At 41.0% G+C, this 15,153-nt stretch overlaps 1 protein-coding gene across 7 annotated transcripts in view; it reads left to right on the top strand.

The window, feature by feature from the left end:
• The window catches only part of LOC132873113 (calcium/calmodulin-dependent protein kinase type II subunit beta), a 121,246-nt gene extending 111,600 nt beyond the window's left edge, over positions 1–9,646 (top strand). For all 7 annotated transcript variants that reach the window (XM_060908367.1, XM_060908365.1, XM_060908363.1 and 4 more), the window contains 4 exons: positions 512–587; positions 770–864; positions 4,389–4,623; positions 4,757–9,646. In XM_060908367.1, coding sequence (XP_060764350.1) covers positions 512–587; positions 770–864; positions 4,389–4,621 — 404 coding nt within the window. In that variant the 3' untranslated portion in view covers positions 4,622–4,623; positions 4,757–9,646. The remainder of the gene's footprint in view (positions 1–511; positions 588–769; positions 865–4,388; positions 4,624–4,756) is intronic.
• Positions 9,647–15,153: the final 5,507 nt, after the last annotated feature.

The following is a 15,153-nucleotide window of genomic DNA, read 5'->3' as shown; positions in this document are numbered from 1 at the left end:
GAGGATGGAATGAGCCAAGGATTGAATACCTGGATCAAGTGTTTTGCATGAGATGCAGTCAGGTGAGTGCACGAGTCTACGATTTACTGTTTCGGATCTGTGGCTGTTCACTGGAACGGTTGCAGCAACTGCGTTATCTACCAAGCTTTATAAAAATAGGAAATGTACTGTAGTTATTTTTTTTAGTTCACTGCCCTATTAAAACAAAGCTTGTATACTTTTAAAATAGTTTCTCTGCAACTGTTTCTCTGCCTATAATATTCTGAAAACGTTATAGGAAAGATACCGAAGATACTGTACCAATGATTTTTTTTTTGTTTGTTTACAATTTCCAACACACGTTGTCTCTGAAAATAAAAGTCCATGCTGCTTATGAGACTACTGAGCACTTAATAAGTGTTCCTAATATGCCGTCTGGATTTTTTTTTCCAGTGTAAGAAAGATAGCGGTTAGGTGTTGTAATATATGTCCTGTGTGACTATGAGTGCTGTGTTTTTGTGTTCCTGTCCAGCACGCAAACAGGAGATCATTAAGATCACAGAGCAGCTAATTGAGGCTGTGAACAATGGGGACTTCGAGGCCTACGCGTGAGTCACTGCTTCCTAGCGTGGTATAATTAGCCTGCAATATTAGATACAACTTATTGAAAGTGTGTCCTGTTCTCAGACCTGATCATGGAACACTGAGTCATACTGTGAATATGTGCAGAAATAGTCATATTGTGAATATGTGCAACAATAATATATAAATGATAATTTTCTTGTAACAGGAAGATCTGCGATCCTGGACTGACTTCGTTTGAACCCGAGGCCTTGGGCAACCTAGTAGAGGGCATGGACTTCCATCGATTCTACTTTGAGAACTGTAAGTTAAGTTATGAAGTACACATATTGCTGTCTCACTACCCATGATCCTGTGAATTTATGCATCTTTACCTTGTATAGAATTTGTATAGAACAGGTGAGTGTTTGTACTATTGATTGGTAATAGGCAGGAAGTCAGGTAAAGGACAAACAGTAAAGGTAATTAGAGTTCAAGAGAACAGGCACTATGTTGTAAACATTTACATTTAGTCATTTTACATGCACAACATGACCAAAGGTTTGTGAACACCTGCATATTGAACATCCCATTCCAAAAATATGGGCATTAATAGTGAGGTGCTGTTGGAACAGCCTTCAATCTTCTGAGAAGGCTTTCCACTAGAATTTGGACCATGGGTGACTTTGGGGATTTGTTCCCATTCAGGCACAAGAGTGCAAGAGGTTGGGCATTGATGTTACACAAGGAAGCCTGGTGCACATCCCAAAGGGGTTCAGAGGGGTTGAGGTCAGAGTTTTGTGTGCAGGTTTCTCGGTTCTTCCATGCCAACTTTGGCAAGCCATGTCTTCATGGAGCTCACTTTATATCGGGACTATGGCTGTACACCAGGCCTAATCATGTAACATAAATACCCAACCTCTTGGGTGGCACGGTGGTGTAGTGGTTAGCACTGTCGCCTCACAGCAAGAAGGTTCTGGGTTTGAGCCCAGTGACCAACGGGGGCCTTTTGGTGTGGAGTTTGCATGTTCTCCCTATGTCTGTGTAGGTTTCCCCCACAGTTCAAAGACATGTGGTGGTTAGGTTAACATGGGGCAGCCATGGCCTGAGGTTGGGCTGAAGTGCCTTTGAGCAAGGGCACCTAACCCACAACTGCTCCCTGGGTGCTGTAGCATAGCTGCCTACTGCTCTGGGTATGTGTGTGTGCTCATTGCTGACTTGTGTGTGTTCACTGCTTCAGATGGGTTAAATGCAGAAGTTAAATTTCACTGTGTGCTTAAGTCTGTGCTTGAGTGTACGTGTGACAAATAAAGGCTTTTTGGCTTGGCTTGGACACCTTAGTTCCAGTAAAGGGAAATCTTAATGCTGTAGCGTATGACATCCTGCCACCAGCTGGCCTAGTGGTTAGCGTGTCCGCCTCTCAATGGGGAGACCGTGAGTTCTACTCACGGTCGGGTCATACCAAAGATCATCATAAAAATGGTACCCATTGCCATCTGGCAAGGCACACTGCAATACAGATGCACGTAGGGAGTCAAACTCTTGTGGTTACCAGAGGACCCGCCCCCATTGTAACCCTAGCTGTATAGTTATGTTAACTACATGTTGTTAACATTTAACAACAAATGTATGTTAACATTTTGCATCATATGTTGGTTCGGCAGTGCAACAGAAGCACAAAAGCGCACACTAATAAAAATAGTAACCACTGCCAGTAAACTGCTAGGCATCAAGCTGAATAACCTAAAACATATCTATAGCTAGGGCGGCACGGTGGTGTAGTGGTTAGCGCTGTTGCCTCACAGCAAGAAGGTCCTGGGTTCGAGCCCCGGGGCCGGTGAGGGCCTTTCTGTGTGGAGTTTGCATGTTCTCCCCGTGTCCACGTGGGTTTCCTCCGGGTGCTCCGGTTTCCCCCACAGTCCAAAGACATGCAGGTTAGGTTAACTGGTGACTCTAAATTGACCATAGGTGTGAATGTGAGTGTGAATGGTTGTCTGTGTCTATGTGTCAGCCCTGTGATGACCTGGCGACTTGTCCAGGGTGTACCCCGCCTTTCGCCCGTAGTCAGCTGGGATAGGCTCCAGCTTGCCTGCGACCCTGTAGAAGGATAAAGCGGCTAGAGATAATGAGATGATGAGATGAGATATCTATAGCTCCAGATTCCTTAATAAAGCAGAGAAAATTTTAGCAGACTCAAACCATCCACTTTCTACTGCCTTTGAACTGTTACCCTCAGGCAGTAGGTATCGCTACCCAGCCCTTTCAAGAAATAGGACAAAACAGTCATTTATTCCACAGGAGACTAGCTACTTAAATAAGCACCTGAAATGTAATGGTAGGCCTTAATTTCTCTCTGGGTCTCTGTTCAGCGGGTTTGAATAGTGACAACCCTTCAGTCCTTCTTCTTTTATGAGAACATCCATCCATTATCTGTAGCCGCTTATCCTGTACAGGGTTGCAGGCAAGCTGGAGCCTATCCCAGCTGACTATGGGTGAGAGGCAGGGTACACCCTGGTCAAGTCGCCAGGTCATCGCAGGGCTTATACAAAACATGAAATCATAAAAAGTTCATAAGCTAAACAAGATATAAAAGGTAGTTTGTACAAGTTCAAGAGGTGTCAGGATTGATCTTGTAGACACAACAAGAACCACGTGATATTGCAAATCCTTGCTCCCAAATCAGCACAGGTGGAAATAATAAGGAACTGGTGATTCACAGTGTCTAAGGCAAGCAGACAGTCATGGAGGATGAGGACAGAAAACAGAGGGCATCAAACTTGGGCGATGCAACAGATTGAATTTGTGCAAAGTTGGACTCACATTCTGAGTGGGGGTTTATTCCACCTCGGCAAGATGGATGGATGTCTGAATATCAGTGACCTTCTGGGGGGGTTAAGCAAGGAAGAGAAGGTTCATGTGGTGATCTTATAATGAAAGAAGACTTGGTCTTCTTTGTGTTGGCAACAGAAGCATAAAGGAGGCCAACACTGCCTGATATGTGTCAGAATCTCAAGTTGGAATTGCTCAAGTTTCACTCAGTGCTATAAAATACGCTTCTTTCAGACTGGAGAATGTCAGACAGCTGCTGGAATGCATCATTCGAGATGGCAGAGTGTGTCCAGGGATGTACATTGAGCAGTATGGAAGGTAGAAGCAGCTGTGCCAGCAGGCATATCATCTGAAAAAAAGGCAGTGAAGATGGGGACTGTCTGAAGTTTTCTTCTAAATGTCATAGAAGTAGTAGTATTAGCAGCAACCAGTACTGGTTGACGAAATGTAATTGGTTAACGAACGAGAAGGAGCAATGGAAAAACACAGACAGGATTAAAGGTGTACCAGGACATTACTTACAATCTTATCAGCTTGAATGCTCCCTTTGGAGTTGTTACAGTGACTGGAAGGGGTTTGAGCATACTGGGGTCATAAGTTGGTGCCTGTTGGTTGACTGTGAGGAGTTGTAGCAAGCGTCCTTCATCCATGGCAGTACCCAGTCAAACACTGGCGCTCCACTAGCCCCACTCCAGCAAATGCCCATGAGAGCCTTGCACAATACCACGTTGCTGTTACTGTTGAATTCAGTCACTGAATTTGTTCTATGGTTCTAGTTTTCAAAGTAGAAACTTCTTTTTTTCTGATGGTAAAACCTTCTGTGGTTGGTTGGTTGGTTGGTTGGTTGGTTGGTTGGTTGGTTGGATTCTACATAAAACTTTTAATGGTTACCCAAGAGGAAAAAAAAAACACTTTATGGTTTAACCTGTTGCATAGAATCTGTTGCAATGATCTGTACACCAACATGTACTGCGAATGTTCATGATGCCATGACCTACAGACTTGCACTTCTATTCCAGTGCTGTCTAAGAACAGTAAGCCCATTCACACCACCATCCTGAACCCTCACGTGCACCTGATCGGCGAGGACGCCGCCTGCATCGCCTACATCCGCCTTACTCAGTTTGTGGATGGCCAGGGCCGGCCGCGCAGCAGCCAGTCAGAGGAGACTCGTGTGTGGCATCGCCGCGACTCCAAATGGCAGAATGTGCACTTCCACTGCTCGGGTGCTCCTGCCGCCCCACTCCAGTGAAGGTAACACACACTTAGGACGCAGAGCTCCAGGTAGTAGCACTGCTTATGCAGACTCAACGCAATCCCAGGGTTAGGTTCCGTCATTAATAATGTGCTTTGATTATTATCTGTGACATTCGGGTGTATGTTGTAGAGTGGGACAGCAGCGGGACGTGGTTTGACACTTGGGGAGAAGAACGAGAGGGAGGATCAGCAGGGACGGCAGGAAGAGTCCAGCATTGGAGAGCTCAGGAGCTTTCAGCCTTCCAGTTCTGGTCACCGCTGTCCACGCCTGCATGCAAAACCTAAATCTGTGTCTCCACCTACTGGACTGCTCTTCCACAATTGCATCGCGCCATACTTCCCTTCCAGCTCAACCCTTTGCAATACATAACACAACATTGGCAGCAGTACACACACACACACACGCGCACACATACTACTGTTCACTTACTTTTATGCCAAGATTGGAGTTATTGATACATACATCAGTCCAGGAGACCGAGCACAGACACTAGGTTCAGTGTTATAACCTGTGCAATGCCTTTTTACCCCCACAATCCCCTTGTCCCTGCCTCACTCTCGTCTCCATTGGCCTTATGACCTGTGTGCCCAGGCACTCCTCACTATAATAGATCACGTGTTAACAAAGTATTATATCAGCATTATTATGATTGTTGTAATGGCTACTACTTATTATTATTATTACTATAATTTTAAGTATTGATGTTGTTCTATTGTTTATATAGTCAAAAACTAATGTACAAATAGTCAAATTATTGATGTAAATTGATTTGAAGAGTTATCCTGGAAGCAAGGATGCTTTGTTTTATCTACTTAGAGTTTTATTTGTCGATTTGAGTCAAACAAAGTTTACTTCAGCAGCATGGTGCAGGTATAAATGCGATGCGTGACTATGTACCATGACCGTATACATAACACGAGAGGACGACACCGTTCAGACAGAAGCTAACCGTCTCTGTCTCACGTTCATGCAGCTAGGTGACTATCGTCTGTAGTCACAGTGTACGTCTTAACCGATATCCCTGCGTTTTTATTTGGTCTGCTGAAAGTTGTTTAGTCGAGGTTTATTTTGTTTTTTTTTTGAGTCCACATTTAAAACAGTTTATTAGAAACTAAAGTCATGATTGAGGATAGAAGCATATCCTTACTGGAAGTTAAGGAAGAAGAGTGGTGAGTTGGGTGTGCTGTATTTCTTGCCTAAACAGTATGGGACAATCATAGAGGAAGATTTTATAGAGATAGAATTATTAAAGCACATTATGGATTTAGATAATCAGGTTAGCAGGTAAGATAAAGAGAGTGTATGAAATTTATATAAATCTAGTCATTCGATATTTTTGTTTTATTTGTCTATATACAGGGTATTAATATTGGGGGGGGTTGCATTTTTTATATTTATTTGAGCATAAGAGGATTTTTTCATCATTCTTTTTAGAAAGTGTGTGATGGGGCCATATTTTGTGGGTTCCTCACTAATATGAGGATGAACAGTCTTTATTTGACCTCTTGAATGTGAACCTAGTTATGAAATCAAATGGGAAGCTAAACCGCTTTCGCCATATATTTATATAGTACTGTACAAAAGTCTTAGGCACCCAATTTTTTTTTATAATAAAGTACAAACTTTATTATAGATTTCTATTTTATGACTTCTACATTATCGAGTCGGTACAAAAACATTTTAGAGTTCCAAACCATTCGTTTTCCAACACAAAATTAAATGTGAAAAAAAAAAAGTTTGTATCTGAGCAGCATATTACACAAGAGAGCACTTTTCAGATTCAAAAAGAAAACATAATGAAGGCGACTGGGTTTTGGTGCAAAATTAAGAAGCGAATGTGACAGAAAGCGTCCAGAAGAACTGTGGCTGGTTCTGTAAGATGCTCAGTAAAACCTACAGCTCATTATTTTTCCTTATAAAATTGCACTCACTGTACCTGAGACTACTATTTTTTTTTTAAAGCAAAGGGTCGTCTCACACCAAATATTGACTTTGTTTCATTTATTATGGCTGACTGCTTACTGTTTATAGTATTTTTTTTAATGTTAAAACATTTCATTTAATTATTTTTTAAGCTATTTTTGGTCGACAGCATTTCTTTACATGTGCCTAAGACTTTTGCACAGTACTGTATGTATGTGTATGTTTGTGTGTGAGTGTGTGTGTGTGTGTGTATATATATATATATATATATATATATATATATATATATATATATATATATATATATATATATATATATATATGCAGAGGAATGATTCACCATTTGTTTTCCCCTAGATTATGAAAGCCACTGCATGGGTATCAGGGATACACCAAGTGTGGGTGTGTGGGTGCATGAAGCTGATTATTTTTAATACTGTTATTAAGTTTAAATAGCATTTTTTAAGGTATCTCCCTGTCTGAGGAGCACTTCATTCTCAAGCTGTTAAGGAAATTCACTGGAAGACCGCCGATTTATTTATTTAATTTTTTATTTCATTGATTTCTCTTTTATTCTTTCACATTTTGTTCTGAAATGCGAATATGGTTTTGTTGTATGTTTCAAAACCCTACACATCACTTCAGAGAAGACCTCTTTGTAAATGGTGAACTGTGCAAGACCTCCACCCCCCCCAAAAACAGTCAAAGCAGCATGTCAGCGTACTGTAATGTATTGTTGTTCTTCCTTTCTTTCTTCTGCGTGTTTAGTATTGCAAGGAATCCTCGCGATCTATAACAGAGTTCAATTTTCGCTAAATAGATATCTTGTAAAACTGCTATGTAGTGCTCATAATATAATATAGGTGGCAATTAACTTGCATGAACTTTGGCATCAGGTTTTTTTTTTTGGTGATTTTATTTTTCATTTGATTCTTGGTTTCTTTTCTACTGAATGCTGGTGAATTATGCTACCGCTACAGATTTTCAGAGTTTTGTAAGTGTATACGGTATGACTATTTTTTGTCTCTAAAAGATGATGATTATGATCGATTCTGACTATCTCAGTAAATAAACCGTGTCCTGATGATTGTATGGCATGCTTTTGTACAGGGTTTTGGTGTTGTCTGAGCAGTGTTGGCCGATCATAATTGAAGTGCGCCATGAGGTACGCGTTTTAGGTGTACTTTTTGCAGTATCGGAACCTCTTCATATTTGTGTGCATATGGATATAGGACCTGGGAATAATTCAGCATGGATGAAATCCAGGAGTGAAAAAGTACCAAGAAATTATACTTAAGCGAAAACGTCAAAATCTTGACAAAAGTGTACTCAAGAACTAAAAAAAAAAAAAACCTTCCTCCTTTGAAATGTACTTAAGTATTAATAACTAAAGCGTAAATGTTTTAACCGATGAAATTAAGTAATGTCATGGTTTCATATCAGAATTAACTTTTCTTTCTGATCTAAAATTATTATACACAATTTTTGATATAAAAACGCCATTTTGCCTGAAAACATCATTCATCATTCTATACGTGTGCTGGTCATATGCACAACTAACGCTACGTACTTTGTAATAGAATTAATCTGAAGTAAAATACCATGTAAATAGCTAGCATTTACCATTAGCTAGAATTTGACGTGCTTCCCAATTACGTTAGCGACTAGACTCGATGCTAGTCTAACCTGGCATTAGGGAAGAAAACAGGCTAACTTAGTTAAATGTAGCCAGATAAGGTTGTATTTTTATACTACTCCAGCATACTGAAACATTTTACTGAGGTAGGGCCGGGGAGGGGTTTCATCTTCAAGTTCAACAATGTAGTCTGGTCTCTTTCCCATGTTCACACATAGCTATAGCACTAACAGATACTTTATTTTTTATCGTGTAACATGAGAAGCTCAGAGCGGATGACAGATTGGCACGATTGTTAATTTTTTCGACATTGACTTTTTTCTACATTGACTTTTTTTCTACATTGACCTTGACTTGATGCGTTGAACTGAAATGATTGCTAAAGCTGAGTCCATTCTATTGACATAGAGTATTGACTAGATGAAAGAAGAGGAGACCTCTGAGCTCGAAATAAAGTATAAGGAGTAAAAAGTATGCTTTTTCTTAGAATTAAGAGATTAGGCGACCAAGCCATAATAATAATAATAATAATAATAATAATAATAAATGTTAATAATCATACTTGAGTGTAGTAACAAATTAAAATTGTGGTTTTTCCACCCCAATCACATGCAATGCCTATTTGAGAATTTCCCATAGGTGGCAGTATAAAATCATTCATCCTATGTACATACATTACAGGTATTTAGTCAATGCTGTTATCCAGAACAACATACAACATACCTAGAGCAGCCTGGGGAGCAGTTGGGGTTTAGGTGCCTTGCTCAAGGGCACTTCAGCCATTGCTGCTGGTCCAGGGTATCAAACCAGCAACCTTTTGGTCCCAAAGCTACTTCGCTAACCATTAGGCCATGGCTAATATGGTATCCCAGTAGGGTGTAAGAAATTCACCAGCTAATCAAAACTATTACTTTTGGTATTTACAAATCTTGCAATTTCACTCCCTGAAAAAGGCAGTCAATTCCGATAAAGCAGTGTTAAGAAAAGAGTCTGTTAAGGAATGAATGACGTAACCTCATGGCCTAAAAGTCTGTGTGTGTGTGTGTGTGTGTTCTGAGGAGGGAAGAGTGAATGAAACACAAGTGAATTGGTTCTATGTTTCACATACAGTGCTACCTTGCTGCTCTTACAACATCAAGCCAGTAACTATTTGTAGTGCTTTTTCAGAATTTCCCTTTTTTGGTTATAGTCAACTGGTTTTTTTTTTTTTTTTTTTAATTATTCCTACAACACTGAGCCTTCAAAAATTTATCGTTCAGGTCTCGTTTTTGGAGGATGTTGTATATAATCTCTTTAATGTAAACTGAGATTATGTGAAACTTATATGATGATTATTATTAGAAAATTAGTTTACTATGAGTCCCATGTTTCTCTTGATTCTTCTTATGATTCTTCTTATCTGTTCTTCCAGTGTTTTCTCTCTATCTCTCCCGTATAGCTTAAAGGAAATGTGTTAAGATGTTATCAATATGTTACCAATAAAAAAAAGAATATTGTCACCACGAATAAGGCTATTTTTTCCCCCAGCTATCCTTTTTACAGTAAACCTTTGTGCCCTACTGTGTTGCATTAGGTAATAGCACGAAATGAGACGTTATTGGAATGACACGGCTGTAAATAATACGCAAGCACTGCATACAATTTCAAAAGACACACTGTGCTATCTGCAGAGAAGCTGACTGCTGTCTCCACAGGTCCAATGTAGATACACATTATTATCTCAATAGTTTTTGTTTAACAAGACCCTTTGCGTTTGTTTGTGTTCCCTGATCACATCAGTCAGCAGTTTGTAAATGGTTATTGTGTGTTTTTAGGCTTTTTAAATCCAGTATCTTTGCTGTTGTGTGCAAATGTTGAGGCCCCTTTCTTCAAATATTCATGCACAATTACTTTAAAAAATCAAGAAAAAAACTAAAGTGCAAAGTTTTGGATACCGTACTAAATCAGTATTTAGTAATACGCCCTTTGGAAGGTACCACAGCTTGCAAACACTTTGTCACCAGTCAGGAGTCTTTCTATCTTTTCCTTGAAGAACACTTCTGTGATATTCTTGGGCTATCTTGACGATCTACCTACAGATTTTTAATGATGTACAATTCAGGGGCCTATCAAGGCCATTCCAAAACTTTTGCTTGTCTTCAGTAATGGCCAAATGTATGTGAACACAAGACCATTACATCCATATATGGGCCTTCCTCTTACCACAATGCTAGGAACAAAAAATAGCATTGAATTGTTTAGGATTTTCTGCAATTAAGGTTTCCTTCACTGGAAATAATAAGCAACTGTTTTAACGTGACAATGCCCCTGTGCACAAAGCAAGTCTAGAAATATATGGTTTGTGGTGAGACGGTGGTTAGCACTGTCATCTCACAGCAAGAAGGTTCTGGATTTGAGCCCAGTGGTTGACAGGGGCCTTTCTGTCTGGAGTTTGCATGTTCTCCCCATGTCTGCATGGGTTTCCTCCAGGTGCTCCGGTTTCCCCCACAGTCCAAAGACATGCAGGTTAGGCTAATTGGTGGCTCTAAATTGACCGTAGGTGTGAGTGTGAATGGTTGTTTGTCTCTATGTGTCAGCCCTGCGATGATTTGAAGACTTGTCCAGGGTGTACCCCGCCTCTCGCCCATAATCAGCTGGGATAGGCTCCAGCTTGTCCGCAACCCTGCACAGGATAAGCGGTTATGGATGGATGGATGGATGGATGGATGGATGGATGGATGGATATATGATTTGTCACAATTGGTGTGGAAGAATTTCAGTGGCCTAATCTCAACTGAACACTTTGGAATCAATTAGAACATTAACTGAGCACCCTGCGTTCTCGTCCAATGTCAGTACCCGACCTCACTGATGCTCTTGTAGCTGAATGGGTTCAAATGCCAGAATCAAGATTCATCACATTTCAAAATAGTGGAAAGCCTCCCCAGAAGATTGGAGGTTGTTATAGCAGCCAATTCCATATTAATGCTCGTGATTTTGGAACAAGATGTTCCAAACAAGCACATGCAAGTGTGATAGTGAAATATTCACATACTTTTGGCTGTATTGTGTACTTCATGGTGGATTTCGATGTATGTTTTTGGATCATTGGCTTGTTGTAGAAGCCAATGTCTTTTCAGCTTCAGGATCTTTGATGGACTTGTCACATTTGCTTCCAGAATTTGCTAATATTTACCATTCTTCTATCTACCTGTGCATAATAGGCCCACCCCCTTACTTAACAGTTTGCAAGGTGTTCTTTGATTTTGATATCTTTCTGGCGACTTGTCCAGGGTGTACCCCGCCTCTCGCCCATAGTCAGCCGGGATAGGCTCCAGATTGCCCGCGAGCCTGCACAGGATAAGCGGTTACGGATAATGGATGGATGGATATATGGTTTGTCATGATTGGTGTGGAAGACTTTCAGTGGCCTAATCTCAACTGAACACTTTGGAATCAATTAGAACATTAACTGAGTACCCTGCGTTCTCGTCCAACATCAGTACCTGACCCCACTGATGCTCTTGTAGCTGAATGGATTTAAATGCCAAAATCAAGATTCATCACGTTCTCTTCCCATCGCCTTCCCATCAAATAGATTCATTTCAGATCCTCAGCTTCTTAGAGGAGCCCATAGTTGTTGAGTGTTAACACAAGGTTTGAAGAGTCAGATTTATTATGCTTTGGAATTGTTATTACTAATGACAATTCTTGGCCTGCCAAACGAGTCCTCATGAGTCAATTAATGTCTCAATTCTAATGCCCTATCATATTCTAAGACTTTACTGGAAGGGCGTGCAAATATTTTTACATTCCCCAGTTGCTATTTTTTTCCTATTTTAAAGCTCATTAAATATATAATAACTGTATTTACAAATAGTTTGCTGCAGCAGTTATTTTTTAATCTTTTCACTTCAAAAAATAAGCAAAATATGTAATTTGACCAGGGGTGCCCATGCTTTTGCATACAACTCTATATGGAATGATGTAATCCCTGTGTCATTATAAACATTACTTTCAAGTGAACTGTGTATTTCAGGATGGCTTAAAATGAGAATACTTCATTTCAGAGCCATGCATGCATTCAAACCTTGAAGCTGTTATACAATCCCAAGCAAAGTAAAGAAAAGCACACGGAACAGTGTTGGCGAATGTGCTTGTAACTTACAGAGAGTGCAAAGTTTTGAGAATTTAATGCACACGAAGCTATTTGCAAGCATGAAACAAAGTGATTCTGCGGTCTAATATAACTACCATATTATATGGACGCAAGTGTTTTACTGGGAAATACACCACTTGTATTTTTCATACAAACAGCATCCAGGACATGGAGAACCAAAACCATGACATATTTCTCCATATGTCACTTGTGAGGATATCAATGAATTGTTTTGATAAATTTGGGTCCTTTTTGTTTGTGAATGTGTCAATATAATAAAAAGAAACTCATACATTGGTTTGAAGACATGAACTTTATCTTCTCCTATTGAAAAAGTTGCATTTTTTCATATTAAAGACATTCCAGATCTGAGTGACATATTTCCTGATATTTCACTCCGATTACATCACTCCCAATGTTTTCCTGCTGACTGGACGCGTGTTGTCAAAATGGTGAACTGGTTTAAAATTATTTTTGATTAACTTGCGTATTTTTTGTGAATGTATCCATATAATAGAAAGAACATTACACAGTGGCGTGGAGATATGAAGTTTATCTTCTCATGTTGAAAAATATATCACTCGTTCACTTCACTCACTCATGATATATACTGTACATTCATCACTCTAAGATAAACTCCATATCTTTGCGCAATCGTTCATATCCGATAGCAGCAGCTCATATGAATTGTTTGTGGCAAGCTGCAAATTGGACAAAACTTGTAATTATTGTGGGGTGGCACGGTGGTGTAGTGGTTAGCACTGTCGCCTCACAGCAAGAAGGTCCTGGGTTCAAGCCCAGCGGCCGACAAGGGCTTTTCTGTGTGGAGTTTGCATGTTCTCCCCGTGGGTTTCCTCCGGGTGCGCCAGTTTCCCCCCACAGTCCAAAGACATGCAGGTTAGGCTAATTGGTGGCTCTAAATTGACTGTGGGTGTGAATGGCTGTGCGTCTCTATGTGTCAGCCCTGCGATGACCTGGCGACTTGTCCAGGGTGTACCCTGCCTCTCGCCCATAGTCAGCTGGGATAGGATCCAGCTTGCCCGCGAGCCTGCACAGGATAAGCGGCTACAGATAATGGATGGGTAGATGTAATTATTGTTTAATTAAAGAATTAATTTCATCTATCCATCCATTATCTGTAGCCGCTTATCCTGTTCTACAGGGTCGCAGGCAAGCTGGAGCCTATCCCAGCTGACTATGGGCGAGAGGTGGGGTACACCCTGGACAAGTCGCCAGGTTATCGCAGGTCTGACACAGAGACAAACAACCATTCACACCTACAGTCAGTTTAGAGCCACCAATTAACCTAACCGTCAAGTCAAGTCTATTTGTATAGCACTTTTAACAAACATTGTCGCAAAGCAGCTTTACAGAATTTGGACGACTTAAAACATGAGCTAATTTTGTCCCTAATCTATCCCCAATGAGCAAACCTGTAGCGACGGTGGCAAGGAAAAACTCCCTCAGACGACATGAGGAAGAAACCTCGAGAGGAACCAGACTCAAAAGGGAACCCATCCTCATTTGGGCAACAACAGACAGCATGACTAACATTAACAGTTTAACATGAAGACAGTTTCATTGATGGAAACTTGAGTGCAGTCCTAAAGTTAGCAAGTCAACTGTAGTCATCAGCCATAAAAGCATTACTGTAGCAACAAAAAGCAGATTAGGTACTCCGGTCAACTAATCACAGGCCCTAGGACCTGGTGCGTATCCTCCATACTAAATACAATGAGACCTAATCTTCTAAGAAACAAAGCTGTGAAAACAGGACCACCGAACCCATCAGGAAACTAAAGATAAAAAGGAAAAAAGTCTTCTGGAGGTCTTCCTCCTGAGTCTGTTGTTCTTTGTTCTTCTGCTGGGTTGTCTTTGGACTATGGGGGAAACTGAAGCACTCAGAGGAAACCCATGCAGACACGGGGAGAACATGCAAATTCCACACAGAAAGACCCTCGCCGGTTGCTGGGCTCGAACCCAGGATCTTCTTGCTGTGAGGCGACAGCGCTAACTACTACACCACCGTACCGGAATTCATCTCATCTCATTATCTCTAGCCGCTTTATCCTTCTACAGGGTCGCAGGCAAGCTGGAGCCTATCCCAGCTGACTACGGGCGAAAGGCGGGGTACACCCTGGACGAGTCGCCAGGTCATCACAGGGCTGACACATAGACACAGACAACCATTCACACTCACATTCACACCTACGGTCAATTTAGAGTCACCAGTTAACCTAACCTGCATGTCTTTGGACTGTGGGGGAAACCGGAGCACCCGGAGGAAACCCACGCGGACACGGGGAGAACATGCAAACTCCACACAGAAAGGCCCTCGCCGGCCACGGGGCTCGAACCCGGACCTTCTTGCTGTGAGGCGACAGCGCTAACCACTACACCACCGTGCCGCCCTTTCAATATAAATGAATGTTTATATTGTTTAACCCAAGTCGTTGTATATGACCCTGTTTCATCGCCTGGCACAACTGTCACTGAAAGGCTTCATGAAGCTACAGTGTGGGCGACAAAGAAATCAGCCCCAGCCTTGTTTCTTCATACAAGAAGACAGTGTGGTTCTTCTTTTGCCCTTGCTTTCAGAAAAATCCTTAATTAGTCGTTTTTAACTGAAAAAAAGCTGTCAAAAGTAAACCCTATAATGATGCATTTTTTTTATTATTATTATTTCTGCTTGTGCATTTATACCAGCTAAAAGCATTAAAATGATTAAAATGGCCTCCACTGCTGTTGACATTATGTATGGGCTGAACCTTTGCTCATGACGCCACGCCCCCAGTGACGCAATCCCGCGAGCTCCCTGGGTTTGAAACT

Source organism: Neoarius graeffei, chromosome 25 (genome assembly GCF_027579695.1).
Source record: "Neoarius graeffei isolate fNeoGra1 chromosome 25, fNeoGra1.pri, whole genome shotgun sequence".
NCBI lineage: Eukaryota > Metazoa > Chordata > Actinopteri > Siluriformes > Ariidae > Neoarius > Neoarius graeffei.
The sequence above is the reverse complement of the archived record's forward strand: the minus strand, read 5'-3'. Positions and strand labels throughout refer to the sequence as shown.